Source organism: Paramacrobiotus metropolitanus, unplaced genomic scaffold, assembly GCF_019649055.1.
Source record: "Paramacrobiotus metropolitanus isolate TYO unplaced genomic scaffold, Prichtersi_v1.0 Parri_scaffold0000004, whole genome shotgun sequence".
In the NCBI taxonomy this organism is placed as follows: Eukaryota; Metazoa; Tardigrada; class Eutardigrada; order Parachela; family Macrobiotidae; genus Paramacrobiotus; species Paramacrobiotus metropolitanus.
The window spans coordinates 2,793,356-2,816,221 of NW_026570224.1; the positions used below are offsets into that span (position 1 = coordinate 2,793,356).

At 39.7% G+C, this 22,866-nt stretch overlaps 6 protein-coding genes across 9 annotated transcripts; 2 read left to right on the top strand and 4 right to left on the bottom strand.

Moving 5' to 3' along the window:
• Positions 1-1,975: 1,975 nt before the first annotated feature.
• LOC129580606 (uncharacterized) lies at positions 1,976-3,674 on the top strand. Its single transcript, XM_055471206.1, has 3 exons — positions 1,976-2,323; positions 3,052-3,237; positions 3,322-3,674. Exons 1-3 carry the CDS (start codon positions 2,092-2,094, stop codon positions 3,429-3,431), a joined length of 528 nt encoding a protein of 175 aa, XP_055327181.1. The 5' UTR covers positions 1,976-2,091; the 3' UTR covers positions 3,432-3,674.
• Positions 3,675-4,462: 788 nt separating this feature from the next.
• Positions 4,463-6,359, top strand: LOC129602730 (transmembrane protein 50A-like). Its single transcript, XM_055501851.1, has 5 exons — positions 4,463-4,626; positions 4,881-4,993; positions 5,094-5,251; positions 5,481-5,538; positions 5,656-6,359. Exons 1-5 carry the CDS (start codon positions 4,528-4,530, stop codon positions 5,705-5,707), a joined length of 480 nt encoding a protein of 159 aa, XP_055357826.1. The 5' UTR covers positions 4,463-4,527; the 3' UTR covers positions 5,708-6,359.
• On the bottom strand, positions 5,751-6,721 carry LOC129602729 (uncharacterized). Its single transcript, XM_055501850.1, has 2 exons — positions 6,501-6,721; positions 5,751-6,363 (listed from the first exon to the last, which is right to left on the bottom strand). Exons 1-2 carry the CDS (start codon positions 6,561-6,563, stop codon positions 5,935-5,937), a joined length of 492 nt encoding a protein of 163 aa, XP_055357825.1. The 5' UTR covers positions 6,564-6,721; the 3' UTR covers positions 5,751-5,934.
• A 1,015-nt stretch (positions 6,722-7,736) lies between these two features.
• On the bottom strand, positions 7,737-9,197 carry LOC129601516 (uncharacterized). Its single transcript, XM_055500358.1, has 2 exons — positions 8,935-9,197; positions 7,737-8,559 (listed from the first exon to the last, which is right to left on the bottom strand). The coding sequence occupies exons 1-2, from the start codon at positions 8,995-8,997 to the stop codon at positions 7,873-7,875; spliced, it is 750 nt and encodes a 249-aa protein (XP_055356333.1). The 5' UTR covers positions 8,998-9,197; the 3' UTR covers positions 7,737-7,872.
• Positions 9,198-9,626: 429 nt separating this feature from the next.
• LOC129601500 (uncharacterized) lies at positions 9,627-16,196 on the bottom strand. 2 transcript variants are annotated; one of them, XM_055500347.1, is made up of 6 exons: positions 15,767-16,196; positions 13,499-13,631; positions 12,704-12,917; positions 11,208-11,633; positions 10,570-11,081; positions 9,627-10,335 (listed from the first exon to the last, which is right to left on the bottom strand). In XM_055500347.1, the coding sequence occupies exons 1-6, from the start codon at positions 15,802-15,804 to the stop codon at positions 9,958-9,960; spliced, it is 1,701 nt and encodes a 566-aa protein (XP_055356322.1). In that variant the 5' UTR covers positions 15,805-16,196; the 3' UTR covers positions 9,627-9,957. The 2 variants fall into 2 exon arrangements, with proteins under 2 accessions (XP_055356322.1, XP_055356314.1); XM_055500339.1 differs by having other exon boundaries at positions 10,570-11,633; positions 15,767-16,194.
• A 902-nt stretch (positions 16,197-17,098) lies between these two features.
• LOC129602662 (neuropilin and tolloid-like protein 2) lies at positions 17,099-22,861 on the bottom strand. 3 transcript variants are annotated; one of them, XM_055501750.1, is made up of 8 exons: positions 22,654-22,861; positions 21,902-22,045; positions 20,851-21,021; positions 19,866-20,024; positions 19,565-19,704; positions 18,645-18,876; positions 18,083-18,383; positions 17,099-17,669 (listed from the first exon to the last, which is right to left on the bottom strand). In XM_055501750.1, exons 1-8 carry the CDS (start codon positions 22,766-22,768, stop codon positions 17,249-17,251), a joined length of 1,683 nt encoding a protein of 560 aa, XP_055357725.1. In that variant the 5' UTR covers positions 22,769-22,861; the 3' UTR covers positions 17,099-17,248. The 3 variants fall into 3 exon arrangements, with proteins under 3 accessions (XP_055357725.1, XP_055357726.1, XP_055357727.1); XM_055501751.1 differs by lacking the exons at positions 20,851-21,021; positions 21,902-22,045; positions 22,654-22,861 and adding an exon at positions 20,366-20,570; XM_055501752.1 differs by lacking the exons at positions 20,851-21,021; positions 21,902-22,045; positions 22,654-22,861 and adding an exon at positions 20,106-20,357.
• Between the last annotated feature and the right edge of the window lie 5 nt (positions 22,862-22,866).

Consider the following 22,866-nt stretch of genomic DNA (forward strand, 5'->3'; position numbering starts at 1 on the left):
TTTTAAAATTGGATGGCTTCTGATTACTCAATATCGTTCCTAACGCCCCTAACGCCGAGGTTTCCTGTTCATTTACAGAAGCTTTGGCGTATGTATAGTATTTTACTGTTGTCATCATAATTTGTCTATGTACGAGTACAGATTAACTGTACATCACGATTTGTATCAGCCCTACTACACTTTATATACTGTATAATTTATTCTGGGGCGTGCTGTTCACTTCTCATTTTTATGCGTTTAAGTGATATCGTACCAGATTGCTGTGCTATAATATTAAAGCAACTATACTTGAAGTAAACGTGTACAGAGTATGCTATCCAGCCTGAAAAGGGTACCTGTTAAGATGGTACCTGTAAAGGTCAACCAGCGAGACATCTTCGGATATCGATATACGATTGTGAGCTGAAAAACCAACAACCGTCTGGACGGAAAGATCTCGAACGAAACAGTGATTCATCGTAAACATTAAAAACATCGCAGCGGCGTTTTTCCTCGAACATACGCAGTGACCAGGTGTCGTAGCCATAATTCTTATGATACGGCGTGAGCGCGGATCGTGTTTGTGTCTGTTGTTTACTTAATTTATGGTTTTAATACAGTAGTTAATACGAAACCCCTGCGGCATTTTCGTAGCTACCACGTTTCACCAAAAAAGAACAATTTATGAATCATCGAAAACAAGATGAATTTCCTTAAAACAATGCGGACATGCGACCGGGTGCGAACAAAACATACTATATAAAAGTATCGTTATTTTCACAGGACTGAAACTTAAAATAATTTATATATATGACTATAAAAAATTTTAATCGTTTATCGCGGTCGATCACTGTATAAGTTTTAATTACCTACCCGTAGCAAGTTATAACTTCTACCCTAGCTATTACTTCAGCACTTTTTTCTGGAACATATTTGACGTGATGGCGTTTTTGAAAATATTCTGAAATGAGAAAATCAAATTTGTGAAATACTTACATGTACAGAAATATTTAGCTATATATGTATGTGCCTTGAATTTTATAAAAATTTAAAGTGAAAGTTAAATGTATGGTGATGTACCGTATCATGATGTTATAATTACCTACGTTTATAAGCCATATACGGTAGTTCAAATTTTATATGCTGGTGTACAAAGCTTTTTCTGTTTTCTGTTCTGGATTTTACGCTGATAGGTTGATAGACACGCAAACTACGGGTAGTCACTACTAACCTTCAATTGAGGTCTTAACTGTCCCTCGTGCACGCAGTACAAGTGTCCCATGAGAAAACGTTTTCCTTCCATGGCAGTTACACTTTTTTGATTTCCTGGTACACCACTAAGGCTGACCAAGCCCAGCCACAGTACAATGGCTGTGCTGCTAATCTGGCCATTTAAAAGTCAATTTTTCCGGAAATGTTATACATGGCGAAAGTTCCATTTAAGTTATGCATTATTTCATTCACAAACCCTCAGCTCCCTGTTTCTGTTCCGTCGACAGATTTAAAAGATCATACATATAGCCACTTTAATAACATCTTTAGCTGAAACTTCATATTTTATGCAAACTGGTCGGTCAAGCTTATTTTATGCGGAATTACTAGAATTTGAAGGCATAAAATTTTTCAATTACTTATTCAATTTTCCTTATACCTTATTATAAATATCTCTATGTACAGAAATGCTACAGCAGTAATGGATGAAATGGCTGTTGTTGCATCTGTACTTTATATAGGTAGTCTCCATTTCTTGTGAGCAAAAGAAACCAAAGGAGTGTAATAGATAGAATTAATTCAAGCGGTCTTCATATAGCATATGCTTTCCTTGTAACTTAAATCAAATGCTTATAATTATGCAGTACACTGAAATATGTACTGAGGAATTACTGTATATAAACACAGAAAGGAAATCCGATTGGAGTGGTGCGGTATTGAACAGTTTAATCAATTTCTTCTTCTGTTACTGTCAGCTGGATTTAAAAGCTGAGACAATCATCAGATTGCGAGGAGAATGGTTTTGCAGTGCTTCTGAATATCGCAATATTAGTTCGCCTAATCGAAGCCGGTGATGATGCCTCGGTACATGTGCATGTGGAGTCCGCCCCAGGGCCCGATATGGGCATGCGGTTACCGTTATTCAATTACTACAAATCCGCTCCCGGCGGCTGGCCAAATCCCCAATTAGCAGCCGCCTTCGCCAAATGGCACGGGGATGAATTTCACAGCCAAGGACCGGATACGGTTGGGCAAAGCGGACAAATGCCCGCCAGCGGCGAGCAGTTGACCCATTCAAGCCATTCGCATGCCAACGATAGAAGCTCCATTAACGGCTACGATTCCGCAGCAGGTACTGCACCACAAGTTTATGCGTGTTTTCCAGCTAATAAATCGATGAAACACTAATTAGCATGCAGAGGTATCGCGTGGGTGATTAATATTGGCTAGATGTACAGTTTTCACCGTAAATCCGTAATGCACGCTGGCTCTAGCTGTCTCTGTTATGTAACAAAGTCGACAAGTTCCAAAAGTTTCATTTTCTAGTCAGGTGCTTTTTAGCTTTATTGAATTATAGTTTTTATGAGAGAGAAACGTTTTTCGGTTGGCGTGATCTATCCTCAATATGGCCTCACCGAATACTCAGAACGGAGCATGAACACGTAAATGCATAGGGTGAATGTTGAAAGCGTGCCAGGTGTGTGCTTCTGTTTCGAGTAAAGGCCATCCGAGTGATGCACTTACATAATGCGGTTAGTAAAATCGATATATTGCTGCTGAGTTAGTTAGCAATAATTTCGAGTCGATAAGCAGCTGAAATATTTCTACTGCATTTTTGCAAATAAATCGTTAGCGCAGGCGGATACTGTGTTAGTAGTGGCGGAATTTGATTAATAAATACTTTTCCTCATAATAAAGTGTTTTTCTGAAAACGTCGAAATCCGGGTTCACTTTTAGGATTACCCAAACGCATCGACCGAATTCGTGAATGTTTGTACGTAGGTCATCCAGAAAAATCAGCAAAGTTCCGAAATCACAATCGGAAAAGGGTGATAAATCGATTTCTGCGTACTTCAGCAGGCCAAGATGAGGAGGTACCAGTGGTAGTCGGAAAAAGGGTCGCCTATTCCAAGCCGGCGCCGCGCCATTACCATGGGACAGAAGAAGAAATCGAAACGATACCGCGTTGGCTTCTACGCAAGAGAAGTTTGAAAAAGTATGGACTGAGAAAGTACATCGCTCCGTACACCAGTATCGGCATTCCCCGTAAGAGATTCAATAACGATATTACATAAAAAAAATGAAAGTGGACCATTGATTTCTAATAGTGTTGTTTTTCTCACATTGTAGGCGGTCTCGACCATCAAGCTTCCTATTTCGATGAAGATGCTGAGCCTGTATACGTTCCTGTCGACCGCTTCAACCAGCCGTCCATTCCGTTGCACTATGCACTTGAATAATTTGATTTTGGTTATTAACGCTTTTGTGAGGTAGAGAAAAAAGAAAATGTAACAGATCCCTTGAAAACAAACTAATCAGAATATGATTTTTTTATTTGGCAACAGCCAGCGCAGTATTCTGTTACAGTAGGCATTGATGCAGCTTCGGGCAGTAGCAAATTGTTCTTTAATACGCAATAGTCGGCAGAGTAAAAACATTGCAATCCAGATGATACATGTGTAACTCTGCTGCGGCAAGTTTCTTGATTGGTATAATTTTGATAATAGATACTACGTAAAAACTACCTGCTTTTAAAATACAGTAAATTAAATTTGTTCTAACCATGTAAAATTAATACGCAATCCAAAATGTAACGCTACCCTATAGTGTTAAGGTAAAAACGCAGAGGAGCTGTGCGGATACATATCTTAGTAGCCTGACATGTTCGCCACCAGGCGATTGTACTGAACGCGAAAAAGGTCACAAGTGCCGGATGATGTAGCTGTTGGTTTGACCGAACAAACATTTAGTAAATAGTCCTCATTGTAAGGACGATTTAAATATAGATAATTATATTAAAACGATTGTAAATACGTGTGACTGCGTTAAAATTTATGCAAAAGACTAACAATTACCTACACCCAGCTCGATACAGAACCAGCTGAACTCATGAATGAACTTAACGACGAAAGGAAGTTTAGCGTATCCAAGCCATGCATAAAACTTGAAAAACTGGGTTCCTGTCTTCAAACTTGTGTTTCGCAACAGCGTTAAATAAAATTAAACTGTAATAATTCAGCTTCACAGATTGGGCCTGCTCTCATATTAGGCAATATATAAAATACATCTCGTGAGTAGTGTAAAAGTTTCAAAATATAGCGCGTTGATGAAGTACTGTTTCCCCATAGCCAAAACCGTAAACTGATATAAATTAGCAGACCCTTGGGCGAAATCCTTGCGGCAATCTAACGCTTAAAGTTAAACCACAACTTTTTTGGTACTTACTGCGAGACCGGGGATTTTGATGCTTATGTGAACATCTGATCCGAAGCAGAGTAATGCAAAACGATGCTTTTCGTTTAAAGAGTACATTAACAAGACTGTGCAACAGTTAAAATGTCTTCGGTTATTCGGAATCTCAGGAATGTTTTTGAAAGAGAAACTGAAGATATCAGTTTAAGGAGCCGCGTTGTCGTATATTGTTCGGGTTGCATGGTACGTTTGGTTTCTAAAATTCCTACGGTAGAGTAGTAACTTACGTACGATTGGGTACGCGTGTGACTCTCGCCTGCATAAATGCAATCCCCACAGGTTTTGTTTATCGCCGTTGTAATAAAAATAATAGGGAGATGCAAACGCGTCTGAAAAATGCGTCCCAGAATTTACGCTGAAAGCCACCAACTTTCACCGGCGGTTAAGATTCTAGTGGGCAATAATGGCACCTAAAGATTCTTGATATTTAATTGCAGTTCGCTATCGGATGGTGGTTGATATTTGATGTCGCAGTGGTCTATTCGTCGCAAGGAGATTTTCCGCATCCTTACCATGCAATTGGCGTAGTAGCCACTGTTGCATTTATCATGTAAGACAGTGTTATACTGCATGGAGTTTATTCATTCGAGATGTCTACACAACAAGGAAATTTTATATTAAAACGACGAATGTACTCTGTGATGTTGCAGGATTGTAGCGACACCCATTAGTGATGACTACGACGGAGGATTGTTTAATTCACCAGCAACCTCCAGATTTATAATTTTTACTGGTTTCATGATTGGTTTCTCGTGTGTAATTGCAGCGGTCTGGATTATGTTCCAGGACTACGTTAAATTTAAAGGACGTAAGTTGCCCCGTTCCGGGCCGTTCGCACTGATTACAATGGGTACTTGTAGACAGTTGTAGTTAGCATAATCCGCTTTATCCACCAGGACTGATTATAAGATGTACGGTATGCTACAATGCTTTGTAGCTCGGTACTCGGTGGTGTGCCGTACCGCACTCATACGTTCTAAAACAAAAAGGGAAACTAGAGTAGATAAAGCGCTTAACATTTGTTTGGTTATTTGTAGACCTTTCTGCCTGGCCGGGAGTAGCTTTATTTTTGCAAAACCTGTTAATATTCAGCAGGTAAGGAATGCATTATCGGATTTTAACTAAATACATTTAAACACTTGAAATGGCTACCTGTACGGCCTGTTCGATTCTGTCATTTGAAAACTAATTTAAGTTTGTTTGTGTCAACAGCGCTGTTATTTGGAAAATTGGAAGGAGAGATAACGATTACTTGGCTTTGTAATATAACCAGCATTTCCCCATTCTTTATGGTAATGATAGCTAAGTTATTTTTCATTGAGTTTTATTTACTATGGATATAAAACTCTTGTTTCACCACGATCACACAAGACACTTGCATAGTCTGTACAAATTCAATGCATACGGCGTTGCAACAGTTTAACAATATCTTGGCATCGCTCAGGCACAAAGTGACCTTTTCAGTCGTCTGATAAAAAAATTCCATAAAGTTCATCGGTATTCACCACTTGGCGTCGTATCGCTCGTTTCGGGATTACTTCCGCTTGCCCCACTCGCCGGCATTGAATTCAGACCGTATTTCTCGTTGGCGAGACGCTCGGCTTGCTGCGCTGCACCGGTCTTTGCGCGTTGGGCATCCACCCAGTCGAGTCCTTTGGTTTCGATCAGCCGGTCTATTGCCGCCGCGGCAAATCCCGCCAGAGCACTTTTAATCAAGGAATGATTGACCGGTTGACCGGTCTGTTTTGCTTGATGGCGTTCATATGCTCGCATGGCTTCCCATCCCGCGGCCGCTGCGATTAATTCGTGCGTCCAAGAATTTTTGTGCTGCTGGGGATTGTTTTCATTGAACACCGTTTCATGGGCTTCCTGGGCTTTGGACGATGAGAACAGGTTTGTAAACCAGTTAGCTTCTCCCGTCTAAGCAAAAATCATAAACACATTTAATTTTGCAAAAGTTTGTGTAAGCAGTAGCAGCCACAAATAAGTAGAGGCACCAGTGCACCACAAATAAACCACATTCTATTCCAATTTTTTCGCGGTTATCAATAAATTACCTGACTTCCGCCCAGTATTAAGATAGTTATGAGTAGTATTCCAATTAATGAACCGCGATGCATTTTCGTGTCGAACAGTTAACAAACAACGCAGTCCTGCGGTCGGCGGCAAAAAACCAAAGCGTAATTTTTAGGCAACTATGCGCGAAGGATAAATTAGACAATCATTGCGGTGGTGGAAAAAACCAAAGCTAGTTAACGCTTATAAATAGACCTGTATTGTGTTTACAGTATTTTGCTGCGCCATCGTGTACTGGGGAATTCGGCGTGAACGATAAAAATCTCGAAATCGGTACCTTGAATCTGATAAAAATCTTTTCGTTATACGAGTATATGTCCAGATTTTCGACGAAAATAATGGAGGTTTATGAGAAGCAAATGTAGTTTTACTCGGTAGTAACGATTTCTTATGTCATAAAAGCATGGGATTTGTTTTGCGAGTTTGCACAGGTTAGTCGGATTACGAATATCACTGACTGATTCATGAATTTACTAACAGTATCCTCAAAGTTTCTAACCATACTGTGCAAATACATTACGTATAATATATACTGTACTTCTCCGTTTCTATAATTGCCTGGTAAATTATTTATAACAAGACGAGCAGACACTGCTGTCTGCTGACAACAATTTAAACCTTTAAACCAATGATTTAAGTGAAAGTTTTCCGTGCCGGTTTGCCTTGGCGATGATATTCTGTATCTTAGGCGTTCATACTTTAACGAAAAGCCAAAAATTTTGACTTTCAGCATTCGTGTAAAAATATATACGAAGCTTCTTTTAGACGGCGTTCTTTATCACGGGAACACGCGAAAGAGGTTGTAAATGTAAACAAAGCATAGTGAGTCCAATGTTTTAACATAAGTATTTTGTTTCAACGAAGTAACCTTTCTACACACCAACATACAATGGTAGGCTAGAAAAAATGGATGCATATTGCGCTAACAAGCGCTTCTCGACTGGAACCCAGTGCTGGCGATTTAAACACACTGTTTGCTGATTCTTGTTAAGTGTCAAATTCTGGAACCGCAAACCTACTGCGACTTCCATTTTTTTTAATTTTTAGTGCATAGTTTTTAGTGTTCAATGTTTTTTAAAAATTTTTTTATTTCATATCAGTGTAATTTTCCACTCATTGTCAATAGCCGGGGTCGGCAAAGACTACTAATTTTATGTTTGTTTTGCTTGAACAATTCACAGCTGCAGATAGCGTCTTACAGAGTATTACTGCTGTGCTTGTATACTCGTATACATTTTAATGCTGAATGCATTCAACAAATTTCTTACAAAGCGAGGCATAAATAAATATAACATAACACGCAACAAAAGAGGAAATTCAGCATAAATATTTCCCTCTCCGATCTAAATGAAATCACCGGTATTCACCGTCAGGCGAATATGTCGTATCGCGTACGGAATAACCAACACTCCCGCCGCGATCCTCATCGTCATCACGGCGTCGATAATCGCGATCGCTATTTCTGTAGTTCCCGTTTCCTTCATTGCGGTTGTTATACCGGTCTTCGCCGTACGTCTCCTCGCGATTTCGATTGCTGTCCAAGCGGTCAGGTCGGGGATTTCTGCCGATGCCCAACGCTTCCGGATCGGCATCGCGTACTCCGTTCTGCCAGTTCGGCGTGTTGACCCGATCGCCGCCCCCTGAACCGGATCCCGAACCGCTACCGAATAACCGCATACCGTACTTCTCGCCGACCAGGCTTTCCGCTTGCTGTGTCGCTCGGGATTTGGCGCGCTGCGCATCCAGCCAGTCTAATCCCTTTGTTTCGATTAACCGGTCCACGGCGGCCGCTGCCAGACCGGCCAGAACACCTTTGACAACAGAGTGATTGACCGGTTCGCCGGTCTTTTTGGCTTGATGGTTCTCATACGCCCGCATGGCTTGCCAACCGGCCGCCGCTGCGATCAGCTCGTGAGTCCAGGAGGATTTGTGTTTTTGAGGGGTATTCGCCGTGCTTGGATTTTCATTATACACGGTCTCATGAGCTTCTCTTGCCTTAGACGATGTGAATAGGTCGGTAAACCAATTGGCCTCACCACTCTGCAAAACATCAAAAAAGATGCGCAAATGATACCCAAACTTAATCCTTGAAAAATTAGGTGGAGCGAACATCTTCTTGCCAATCTTCTTTGCTGTTAGCAAGTTGACTGTCGCGCCTAAACTGCGTCCTATACAATTGGCACGGGATTGGTACAAAATAGCAACAATCAGAAATCGAATCACATTTCCGCTGCTTTTATTCATGTTAGCATTGACCTTCTGCACAGTACTGTCTGGCATACCGCATCACAATCGCCAACAAATGAAAGCAGACATTCCGATCTCACCCAGGAAGAGAAATCAAAAATGTGGTGTGCCATTTTTACTAAAGTTGCTTCTAAGGTTACTCTGAATGGAAGGTCATATTATTCTTACCTGAGTTTGCAGAAGCAGCACAACGGCCACTGCCAAGACCCCGAAACCCGAACGGTACAGCATTTTTTTGACAGAAGTCAAGAACAGCCCTCAATCCTGATACTACGTATGTCTGTGTGCGGACAACGTATAAAAATTATTATGATAAAGGGATGAACAATCGCATAGGAGCACAGCTGGTACCTTGATGCTGTAAACGCAAAGGCGAGCAACGTTTGGTTCCGGCAGTAAACGTTGTTGTGGTGTCTTTATAAGTGCATGTGCCACATCATGTAAGTGCTGCTGAGTGTAACTCTGTAGTTATCCTAATCTGGACATATCAGTCCCTGAAATCAGATGGAATCTGCGGTTCAGTCACCACTTTTCTTTACGCTTATTTGGACATTTCGCCGAAAAGTATAAGTTTTGTTACAACGCTGGTTACTCACTCGAAGTGCAATTTGATTGTTGCGGACAAATTTCATTGGTTATTGCTTCCCAATCTACAATCTACATAGTCATCCTTTGTAACGATCAACGATCATTTGTAACTGCAAAAATGAAATTCCTATTGCGCCACCACAAGGCTAACTCCTCACCAAGCCGATATGCAAATCTGACGCCAAAAGCAGCTGCTGTATTTTCTGTTGCGTAATAATAAGAAAACTCAGCGGTTGTGAAGTCTGACCGTTACCGTTCCATGCGTTCACAAGTAAAGTCTAAAAGTATGTTTACGTTTGGAAGCCAATGGCACTTCAAATAAAACTATCAAAGTTTTCAAAGGTTCGAAAACATAAACGGTAAATTAATTAAAGCTAAACAAACACAAAAAAGTAAACTGTATAATTGTCGAATATCCATAAACACAATCAAAATAAAAATAGTTGCTAACAAGAACTGAACTTTCACAAGGTCACGATATCGCACAAAAGCATAAAATTTTGTACCGTAAAAAGCAGTAACTATACTGTTGCAATACAAATCAAAAAAGAAACAAAAGGCACTGCATTGTCAGCAGGATACCCCGGTAAAACGTAAAACGCTCTACAAATTGTTGATGATATCGTGCTTCTTCTTCAAATCCATCGGCTGCGACCGAATATCCTTCTTGGGTCGGCGTGATAATGCGGCACGGAGCTCTTGTGCCGACTGGTACAGCGACGGCTCACCAAAAGTCTGTCCAGATTTTGGGGTTGTCTTCGTCGGTTCCGTGGTGACCGGTTTAGCGGTCCCGTTCGATACAGGTTTGACCGGCAGCGGCGCAATCACAGCAGGCGTTGGGGAGGGCGTCTTTGAATCGTCGTAGGAAATATTATCCCCGTTGCGACTACGAAGTCCGTTCTCTTTGTCACTGTGATTCTCGGCGGCGGATGACAATGATCGCGATCCGGAGTCTTCGCTCAAGCTGTCCTTTCGTAAGCGCTGGAGCAGAAAAACAAGGCTTACCGACCTGTACATAGGCCACTTAACACAAACACAAAATTTCTCCAGTACTTTAGTGAAAATTTGTGTCAGACAGGCTCTATTTTATTTTTGTACCAGCTACAATTTAAAATTGTTTGGTCTTTTCGAAAATTAAAAAATTTATGGAGACATAATAAAGCGCAAACTTGGACAGAGCAATTAACAAAAATGCAATACAACGTTGCAACTTACTTCGGTGTACGATATAACTGGCCTTTGGTATCCGTTATTATGGTGCACCTCGACAGTTTCCGTCAGCTCCTCTTTGGGCGATACCGGCTTTTGTGGATGAAAAGCCGGGCTACGCGTTACCGTTTCTTCAATGAATTCTTTTTCGCTAGGCACAGGGGATTTCGGGTACACTTTCGGCATCTGGCTAGCATCCAGATCCGGTGTGCCGACTAATTGTGCCACCGTTAGCGGTACCGGTTCTTGCTCGAAGTGAACATGATTTGGACTGGTATTGGACAGGCGACGCTGCTCATGATGCGCCGGATCGGCCAAAATCGAATGACGTCTGGATCCCGGTTGTCCAGCACACACTTCGATATCCTCACCCAGAACTTTAAACCCAGTTAATTGTGACGCATGTTCTTCACGAGCGGTCTCCACATCGTGGGTGACCACTGTCTCTTGGTATGTGTGTTGCATGGCTTCGTTCCCAGTATGAGAATGATCGTGGGAATGCTCGCCCGCTTCGCGAGCTTTTTCGTGATGATGCTCGTGATCGTGAGCTTCTTGAGGATGATGGTGTTCGTCTTCGTGGTGCGTATGTTCGTAATGTTTTTCGTGATGAAAATATTCTCCTTCGTGATGTTCGTGGTCGTGACCTTTTTCGTGATTGTGATGGTCGTCCTCGTGCCGGTTTTTGTGGTCGTCGCTTTTGTCGAGATGCTGCGGTTGGGTAACAGTTACAGGAGCGTGTTCAGTGAAAGTTATTGATTGCCGCTTTTCTTCGTGATGAGTTTTTTCCGGTGTATTGTAGTCCTCGAGTGGCGGCGGAGGTGGAAAGTGTAGGTCAACAGTCTGGCGAAGAATAGGTGATTCTTGTACGCTGACTTTTCGCTCTTGTTCAGTTTGGGTTGGTATATCTAGCTGATGCGCATCAGCCACTTCGCTTCCCGGTGGAAATGGCGGAAATGATTGTAATTTCTGAACACTAGATCGCCGGTCAGCGTTAACACTATCGGTAGATGGGTGGTTTATAGGCTTCTCATCAAATTCATGGTGCTGCGGAGAATCTTTCGAAATGGAATCTGGAATAAATTTGACGGATTAAAAATTGACCTTGCATATTTATTAACGCAAATTCATATTATAAGTCAAGCTGTGACTGAAGTCATGCAGGGAACTTAAGCACGCTAACGAGATTTCCGTTCAAAGCGCAGTGGGTAAAGCCGCATGCGTAAATGGTATGGTAAGATTATGAAAGGTACTTTCGAATATTAAAACTGTAATTAACATCAACAGTAGCAAGCAATGGGCATTTCGCCACAGAATTCACCATTCAACTGACGATGAATAAATCTCTCGCTATGTGATATAACACATACACGTAACAAGTACAGTATCGAACCGGTTTGTGTGCAATAAATTTTTCCTCAATAGTTTCAAGCGATTTGGTTGTAAACAATTCGTAGACACATCTGACCATGTGTGTGAATATTTATCTCTAAAAAAACTTCAAAATTAATTAGTCAAACAAACGTGACTCGATCATTTGTATCATTAGTACGCAAACCACAGCCCACGGTTAATTAGTCAAACCACAGTTATTGTCAAAAAAACAATCGGAGAACGAACTGCACGAAATTTTAAATGTGTTAAACTGCTTTCACTCCATCACGCCTAGAATACCAGGCATATCAAAGTATTTTGTACGAATACCAATATCCGAGAAATTCGTATCACTATCAAGCAATGAACGAAAACTCCGTGTCAGGATAAATTACAACTTGTCTCTGCAACTTCAATCTGATGGCAGCACTGATTACAAATACTTAGTTTCTAGAAATAACCAAGTTTCTAGGAAAACTTAGCAAACAAATCTAGCAATTTAAAAATGAACCACTTACCGTGTGTAAATCTAAAGGCAACATTGTTTTTTATCTGTATGTATGCAAGAATTGTTTTACAAAATAAAATGTAGTTATTATTTTCTTTCCAATAATGCATAATATTTCATCGCTTTCGCAAGCTACATTCATTGTCTCTGCAACTTCAATCTGATGGCAGCACTAATTACAAATACTTAGTTTCTAGAAATAACCAAGTTTCTAGGAAAACTTAGCAAACAAATCTAGCAATTTAAAAATGAACCACTTACCATGTGTAAATCTAAAGGCAACAGGGTTCTGGAGATAAAGGATGTTCTTTTGCGTTCCGCGCACAACAACTTTATTGGTTTTATACCATGCATCCGCCGATGGATCAACAACTAACAAGCGTGTTTCCTGGGGAATGGCCTTGATTCGTTCTACCACCTGCTTGTGATTTTCATTGGCAATATTAACTCCGTTCACTTCAACAATCCTATCACCCTAATAAATTGCCGAAATAATCAACAAGTTATATATATGCAATGATATCAACTAGGCGGCACCGAACGGCACAAGGCGGTTACAACGCAATATAAAACAAAATTGCTTCGGTTTTTAACACCCAGGGCAACATTTACACAGCGCATGCACCGTCGAATCAAATGTTGCACAAGCCGCAGCACACTTTAATTTTTGGTTCGTAACATATCATCGTGAGAAAAATGCATAGAATTCCTGGGTGAACGCGAAAAAATGCTTTAATTCGCAAGACACGAAATGAAAAGTGAAAAGGCGGATTGTCAGATTACCGGTGCGCAATGCCGTTTGTCACCGGTGTTGATTCACGCAGCCAAAGCATTTTATATAAGCCGGAAAATCGACTTTTTCTATTTGTCATTATGCCAAGCTAAGTAAGTACGTGAAGCACGATTATGCCGTGATGATTTGCCTAAACGCAAGTATTTTTCGCTTTAAAAGAAGTCTCGCGATCGTCAACACTAACGCGGGACTGAAATTTATCCGTTTCAGCAAACAGATAAACAGCAGCGACAGATGGCCACTTGCAGTACGCATTCGCTTACCTGTTTCAAACCGGCAGCTTCCGCCGGTGAATTCGCATCCACTTTGCCGATAAACTGACCATTTCGAACCTTATCGGACTGTAGATTAAATCCATATCCGTCAAAGTCTGGCCAGCGCGTTATATGACATAATCTAAAAAACAAAACAACAGTTTGACTAAATCACATAAGCCGTAGGCCGATCGACAGTTTTCATGACCAGTGTTGAAAACAGCGGTGTGTTATCAGCCTTCTAAAGTTTGTCAACAGAAAAAAGCTAAAATTTTTAATAATCAGATACTGAAATCGAAATTGGAAGAAAAACCTTCTACATTTGGCACAGGAATGAGATTTGAAACGATTATGTTACTTCCTCTGCGGTTTTTTGGTGGATTAATTAATGCAAAAGCATGCAACGCACGGAAACTCGCGCCAGTCACAGAGCAGAAGTTCGAACGAGTACGCGGTGTGACGCCTGCTTCCGGTGGTCATTAAATGCGAAATTCAAAAGAAGAGTAGCTGTCAAAGTGAGGCCAAAACTGTAATTGTATGGGAAAAAGATAAGCAATCCTGGACATATATGTACAACAATCTAAAGCATCTATTACGAAATACTCTTTTGTTGATTCATAAGTAGAATCTGTAATCACTAAGTAATCTGATTCGAAAGTCTCTTTGGACGCTTCTGTGTTACAAATCTTCGCTTAATCGGTTTAAATGCATTACTTTTCTAAACGTACTCGTAGCCTTTTGTATTTCTGGAAGTTACAAAATGCCTAAGCCCGTCTACATTCTTAAAAATTTAAAAATAGCATTGTTCCGACATCTTGAATTCATTGAATTGTGACTCGTACGGTGCATGCTTATTTCCTGGTATCGACCAATTAATAATTAAATTTTTCGATATTCAGATAATAGACCTGACAGAGTCTTGAATCGTGATCTAAACATCGTTCCTATTCCCTGTTTCCTCTTTCTTATTCATGTAATTTGTTATTTCCTTTTTGTGCTTAACACGCCCTGGATTCACATCACGAATACGCACGATATACAAAATTTTTCGAATTAAGCAGCGTAATAATTAGGTACTTACGCCTGCTGCTAGCTTAACCAGTAGTTGTACACAGTAGTCTGTGGATAATAATTTAGATGTTTATTACCTATAATTCAATAAACCATCTGGGTGATTTTCATAAAGACAATAATAATAAGTTTACTTAACAAACCCAAAATACTATAAGAACTTCATTCAACTTATAGACTGCGCTCGTGCTTCGAACCAGTTATTAAGTATAGCACATGTACCGCATCGCATTGTTCTTATTGTTAGCATTACCTATGGATGAAGCAGACGAACTCCAATATTTGCATTTGTTACACAAATTATGTAACCGCTACAGGTGAATTAGTTTTTGTGCTGGTTGTTCAGTACATGGGACACTTGTAAATCAACGGCCATGAATTAACTCAAGTGGCATATGGCTGATCGCACTAAATACCGTCATGCTTGAGAGGTTGATGTTTATAAAAAGCTAAAAGCGCCGCCGTATATATTATTGTTAACCCACACACAAATATCAATAACAAACACAACACACAATAAAAGCGCAACATCTGCACGGCTATATAATGGGGCAGAAAATGTTGATTACTTTTGTAATACTGTAAATGCACGTTATTGTGTTACAAAAAGTTACATGTACAATACAGTTGCATTCAATACAGTAACTGGACGTCCACATTTCAATAAAGTATTCCAGTAACTACATCTTAGACTGGAGGGTGAATACTTATTACTGAACACTAAACAGGATAATAAAACTATACCACGATGGTGATTTGTTAGGAAATACGTAGAAGACTTTCGCTGTTTGCATCGATATTAAATTTGTATCAATTATCACCAGACGTACGTAAGTGCAGATAGTAACAAGTTAACATAACGTAATGCCAATAAATTATTTGGCACTGTGCATAAAATGATATTAACTGATATTTGTCTTCAAATTTGACCATTTACTTTTTTCTAATTAAAAAAGTTAGTAGCACTACAAATAAAAAGCAACTAATGCCGTGATGCGCAATATTATTAAATGAAAAAAGCAGTGCATATCGCATACTTAAATTTGCAAAATACAAAGCAGTTAATTATGAGTATAAGACACACCCACGATTTTTCTTACGCAGCAAATGCATTGTCAAACATGATCCATGTCACGCTCGGCTGCACAAAAACTTTAACAAACGATCAGAAGTTTTACGCATCGATTTCTTTTACAGTTCATTTACCTGGGGGCAGGAGCGTCTTCGCCAATATCGGTAGTCATTTTTTTGTTATTATTAGAATACTGACACTCGGGTAAATAAACGAGTTCGTTGGCAAAAATCCGCGCACGTGGAATACACCAGCCCGACTACAGACCCAACTCCAAACACATATTCAGCACTATTAAAGCCGAGATATCCAAGCATTAAATGATCCAATTAAGTCCACGGAAACGCCGCTGATTTAATTGTTTAATTCCTGTGCAAATATACATGTACCATTTTTGCGCCGATTGTCATTGATAGGAGTTAACTGATAAACCGCGCCATCTCCAGAAGTGGATTACGATAAACGCATAATCGGTAGCATGTTATAATTAGGTATTTGTCAGGGGCACCGAGAGATAACGGACTTTTTCGACAAAGCGCGCATTAAAGGCAGATGCGAATGTGGCAGGAACGGTGAGTGTGTGTGCTCATGTTTGTGTCTTCGTAGACCCATTAAATTTCACCCGTTAATACAGGTGTACTGTATGTAGTATAACGGCGAAGCGACTGTGAACGGAGACGGCCGAGAGATATGTACACCTGAGCGAATCGATACGCGTTCCGCTGAAAAGACAGGTTAAGCGCGGCATTGTTGACCACACCGCGGCGCTGTCAATTTCAAATAGGCCAAGAAACAAAATCAAAACCTCCTCGATTTCTTGCTAATTCAAATTCCTAAATTTGAACAATAACTCCTTCGTTAATCAAATCCGGCTACTCTAGTTTTTGTGTATAATTTTACCAAAACACAACCGAAGTTTCTGCTTTTTTTCCAGTACATTTACATTGAATAGCGTTATGTTAGCTTATGTTTATATGAATTTTCTCGGATAACCTGCTGAGCGACGCACATCTTTGGCAAGCTGAATGTTAGCCTTTACGGTATGGATATCGTATTTCGTCTTGTCTACATGATGACCATGAAACGGTGCATCGGAAAATAATTAATGGCTTGTGTTATCTTTTTATGACCGCTTAAAAACCTCATAGCGGCACGTGATAATACCGCACTGATCCATGACACTTGCTGTGTCTGCGCGCCAAGGCAAGCGTGAAATCGCACTACGCTTTTACGCGATAAAGAGCTTGTCACTTCTATTTAGATTTGAGAATAAAAATCACCAATAAATAAATAAAAGAACTGGATAAAAAATATTTTGCCTACGATTTAAGACAGTATTTTTCGCCAAGAAAGGACATACCAGAGAAAATTATTGCAGCACAAATTAAGGATGATGACATAAAGATTGCTGAATTTACCTAAACCGGTATCACGAAAAATAAGCGGATCAATAATATCCATTTGTCGTTTTAATTTCGGTGAGGTACGTGTCAGTCGCATCTGACGTCGTTTTAAAAATGCTTTATCACAGCCAGCGATACAAAACCAACTCCAATTACAGTACAAAAACAAAGTACACATATATATGAATTTTTCCCGGTCGGACCATAGAAAAGTCAATTGGCTACCCTTTTGAGTTTTCTTTTCGTGTTGGGCGAATACATGTACACCGCTATCCCATCGCGGATGGAAGAATGCAAATTAACCGAATGGTCAGCCTCCACCACGACTGGTTCACGGAAGTGCAGCCGATGGTGGTGCCGACCGGAAGGACTCTGACTGCGCGTACGGGGACTGGGCGTGGCCGCACTGATGGCCTGTCCGTTGGGTCGGGAAGTGCGAGGCCGGTTCAGGGAATTGGTGTGCTCCGTGCTATTTGGCACTGTGCTGTTGTCCAATAATTCCGATGAACTGTGACCGCGAACAAGCGTGGATTTCGGGACATTCTCCACAATCGGACCCGGTACACGCCGAACGAAGTAGCCTAATTCCTCTTCTTTACTCCGAGCAAACATTTCGTCCACTGTACATCCGAATCTGTCGGCAATTCAAATATAAACAAGTATTCCTACGCATAAATAAGTTGCAGCGTCCATAAAAAAGGATTATGTACATACTAAAACAACAAAATTTAAATACAACACAGATGCTAACATTCAGGCTATTAACCGCATGTTATTAAGTCCGTCCTTAAAATTCCGTAACATACAGGCGCTAAAAAACTTTAAGAACCACTCTGGAAAGCATCAAGATTTTTAGGCGCTGTCAAGTTTAAACTTAAGTGAGAAGACATGCTGAAATCCGTACTACAAGTATTACAAGTTTTTTTTCACTTTTCATAAGTTTCGGGGCCACCGAATTTGACCTCTTTTTAAATTGTAATTCACAATGCAAAGCGTTTATATTTTGTTTTCATCATCAAAGTTAATTGCAATTCTTTTTTGTCTTACCCGAATTCTTCAGTAGCCACAGCCTTGTGCAGCGGTGCCGGGGCGAAATAGCGTCGGGGTTGAGATATTTGTTTTTCGTTGCAGGTGAGACAAATGGCTACCGCCAACACGCCGACAACAATAATGCCCACAACAACGCTAATGATCACACTTTGTAAAGTTGTCTTTTTCCAGCCAATTCCGTCACAGTTTAATTCATCGATCTTGTTTATACAATTTGGTCGTTTATTGCATACCAGGTCAGCTGCGATGCATGTTCCATCGCCGCAGTCGAAATCCGAATCGCCTTGGCACTGAGAGGCTGCACAAAGAAGCAAATTGCTGAAAACAATAACCAAACGAAACAAAAAAACGAATAAAACTACACAAAGTATTGCACATTTCGCGTTGAAACACTGTTGAAAACAATGGCTTAAAGAATGCAACAGACTAAGTGATAACGTATACGTCTCAGAATACGTATACAACTGTACTACTATACCGGCACGTTTTCGCAAGCGAAGAAAGCAAAAAAATACGCTACAGCATTCATTCGGAAATTCCAATTTTACGATTGACTTACATCGTTTTAACACGGTATAATAGGCATTGAAAACATTTTCATCTAGTTTTTTCGGATCGCTCATGAAGTGTAAGATGGCTTTTGAAGAATTAACAACAGAATGATTGGTTGATCCTCCGCAATATTGACGAATTCGATTGTGAAATTCTAATGAAGACTGATGAATATCGATGAAATCCATATCACAGTCGTCGGGATTGGCCAGCTTCAGTTCAGTGAACCGTAAAAGTATCTGTGAATAAGAAAAAGATTAGGTTAATTCCAAAACACGTACCCAAACCTTCAAGATGGCTACTGCTTTGACCTTTATGCTCACGCATAAAGCACGAAATACTGCAGTACGCTGTGAATGAAGTTATACGCATGTGTCAATTTTTTGTGAATGTGAGGAAATGCTCAATTTATAAAAGACTTCAGTCCCGGTATATGCATTAATTTTATTTATTGTGAACATTCTACCACGAACCTAAAAACAAGAACTACTCACGAAACTGAGTTAACATGCAATCGAGAAAGCTGAAAAAATACAAAGTATGGAACTATTGCACCCATAGAAGAATGTTTTATTAAAAGAAATATTAGCCGTCTCACAATCAGCAGAAGTACTGCTCACGCCCATGTACAGTACAATACCTGCAAAAACGTTATGCTTAAACGTTTTATCAGAGTAAAATAACTGCATCTAGAAAATTTTGTTGTAAATTTGGCTCATAACAAAGCATGCATGTGGTTTTTCACACATGTACACTGTTTACACATGTTTTTTTACACATGTACAATTTTGTTCACACTTTTTGTAACTTTAAATTCGTATTAATCACTCGCGACCGTGAAACCTGATTAATCGTAAGCACATATGCATATGTACTGTATATTTATAGTGCAACGGACCTATAATGCACTGTATAATGCACACGGACCTGTGATGCATTAGAAATGCTAATTTCGAAAATGCAATCCAAAGGCACACCATGTTGTTGAGCATCGTTTATAAATCGTTTGGGAATGGACGAGGAATTCACCATTCCTTCCTTGCTGTCCGACATGCTAATAAAACATCCTACAAGTACAAATAAGACAGCATGTTGTTATGCATGGCACTGGAAGAAGCGATGCTGTGCGATGTCGCTGTCGATCTCAGTGGCCACAGGGTCAAATTTAACGTCCAACTGTGCGCTGAAATCATACGTAAGCATGGCTGGCAATTATGAGAAAACCTACCAGTCGCATTCCAGACGTCACGCTTCCGCTCATAAGGCACGCTCCTGTATACAACGTAAAATCCCTCGAATTGGATGGCATCATCAGTTTTAAATCGCAGCTTCATGTAGCGCGTTGTACTCCGCAAACTTGGTGGATAAATTGTACCGCAAAATCTACCTAAAATTTTCTATATTTAGATACGCGAATTTTAAAAAAAATTTACATTCTGGCTGCAATTATATAAAAAGGGTCACCCACAACTGCACAACCATAAGATCAGCAGACCACAGGATACTACAGACAAAACCATAACATACAAACAAAAACAAAAACATACTCTGTATGTAGACAAAAACATTAATTTTGAATAAAGCCAAGAGTATGTGAGTCAATATGACCTCGTATTACAAGAATTAAATACACAAATTTGTCACGTTAACTGTTATTAACGGCAAAGTTAGTAGGTATTCCTGCAAAAAATATGCTGCAATATTACAGCTGATAATCAGAAACTTCACCGATTAGCGAAGTTTGAGTGGCATTAATTTTGTCAGTAATAGAGACAAATGATAGATGCGTTGGTCGGTAGCGTTGGTAAGTAACACAATAGTAGCGAATCCTTAATATCGGATGTATGATAATTATTACAAATATTTTTAACAAACAATTCAGAGTCAATTTGGTGTACGAGTGCACTGTCAACACGCCATAAACCATCGGAGACTAGCGTAAGCATGCGTCTAGTTCGATTCATTAACAAAATTTATGCAAAATTACCCGTACCTTAAAAACCGCAGCATATTACCAGTTAGGCAGTTACCATATCCATATGCATATTATGTTACTACAGTTTAGCGATAAACTATAGTCTTCGCTTTATAATGGAGATAAATTTCATTATCATCATAAAATCATGATCAGGAATAAAAAGAAGCAAGTATAATATAAAAGCTGTAATCTCCTCAAAACGTGCACGTGAAAATTTTCTTACAACGCTGCATACCTATAAGAGGCGAATATCCATATGGTCCATCCCTGACTTCCAGAAAGTCATATTGACAATAGCATTCAATTGGCCTTTTAGGGATAAAGGAATTCCGTAAGATGTGGCAGTCCCGCCCTTCAATGTGGAACCGGCCTCGAAAATCCAGCTCAACAATATGGTCGGGCGGTGCTATAAATTACCACGATACTTCAAAATGAATAGCAATCAGCTGCAGCATTACGCATTTTACAACACGCACCGTCTATGCAGAATAAATAAGAACCACTTACAACTGACAAACAAACAAATCTTGAGCTATTTCAAAACATTCTGATTATGGTCTCCAATCTCCATTGCATATTATGCCAAGTATAAATTTTATCCTTAAAATACATGCATATGTTTTCTTGCATTAAAATTACTTATATACGCACTGCAGCCACTTTTTCTTAACGACCAATTATGTATCTTGTAGTGCCTCATAGTACAAGATATGATTAGATATCTGAATAATAGTAGATAGAATTAATACTATACAGAAATATTCTGCATGAATGCAGTGCGCTATTTAATAATAAAGCATCTAAAATCATCGTAGATCATAAAGTTTTCTGCTGTGTATAAAATAAACATAGTATTTTGCAAACTCGCAGGTCTTAATTGTCTGGGACGCGCTTGACTCTGAAATGATACAAATTATGTCTACCATTTGTCTCATAACTGCGTAGGAATTTGGTGAGTTGGAAATGAATAAATCAAACCTCAACCTTTATCAGAACAGCGTTAAACTAATACTGGGATAAAATTCTAACCACGAGTTTAATAATTTTTAAAGCTTTTGTTGAGATTTTCGATCAACAATAAAATGCTACGAAATCATTTCCGAAATAATCCGCATAATTTGTCATAAAGTGGAAATTAAATTAACTGATCTGGCAGATGACTTAATGAGGCCCAGCTGTCTATTCCGTCCAGTGCACTTTGGCCAAATTATATTCACACTCGACAATGATGCGGGGGAGTGCCTGGCCGGCACTTATTTGGCAGAAGAACACGATTTTACACTTACCCGTAATTAGCTTACTGCAATCGCTATTATTGGGATAGGGATGTGGATAGAAGGGTGAAAAGTAATCCGGGGTGGACACGTTGGTTGAGGTCACGTTACAGTAGTCGGGAAACTTTTGACCGTCTCCTTGACCGCATACCAATTCTGTTCCAACAGCACATGGATAGTCAAACAATGGATAAGTATAAGCCAATTGATAAGCTTTATAAAATTGCTCTAATGTAGGTAGATTTTACAATAGCAAATAACTAAGAAACACAAACACAATTTCCACTTTATCAAGACTAGGAAATAAATACAGATGTGTTTTGAATGGAAATAAACATATTCCTATGTCGCACGCGATAAAATTTGTATATCGGTATTTATAAATAAAATTAAAAACGCAGTCAGCATAAGTAGTTAAACGCAAATCCACGGACTGATTGGTCTCTAAATTCCTAACGCTTTTGCGCGAACGTACAATACAGAGATTCCGATTTCGATAGTACTTTCTAGCTACACCCAAGCGCTTACGGTGTCGCAAACAATAACACAACACCTACAGATCTATGTATGAAAAAAAAAATGCATGAAAAAAAATAATGTATTTGTGCCTGTTGATTTTTCCCGGGCTGTATATAATTTGATTGCTGCCTCAAAATTAATTTTACAGCAAGTCTGATTATGGATTACACGCTTCGTGCTACAAAGTACAGATTCATTTATTACCGGCAGAATACGTATTGCTATTGGTTGCATAAAGAACTTACTGCAGTGATTTTGCAGAAAGCAGAAGAGAATTCCCAATCCAGTGTATGAAAACCCAATTGTCGTACTGATTCGGGCACGTGTTACATGATTAAGGTATGTGATACAACATTCCATTGCAATTGTCTTCCATTCATCATCACTTCCGGCAATGCAAGGACCCCGATTGGTGATGTCCGTTGCAACTTGCAAATATATGCTGATCGATATTTCCA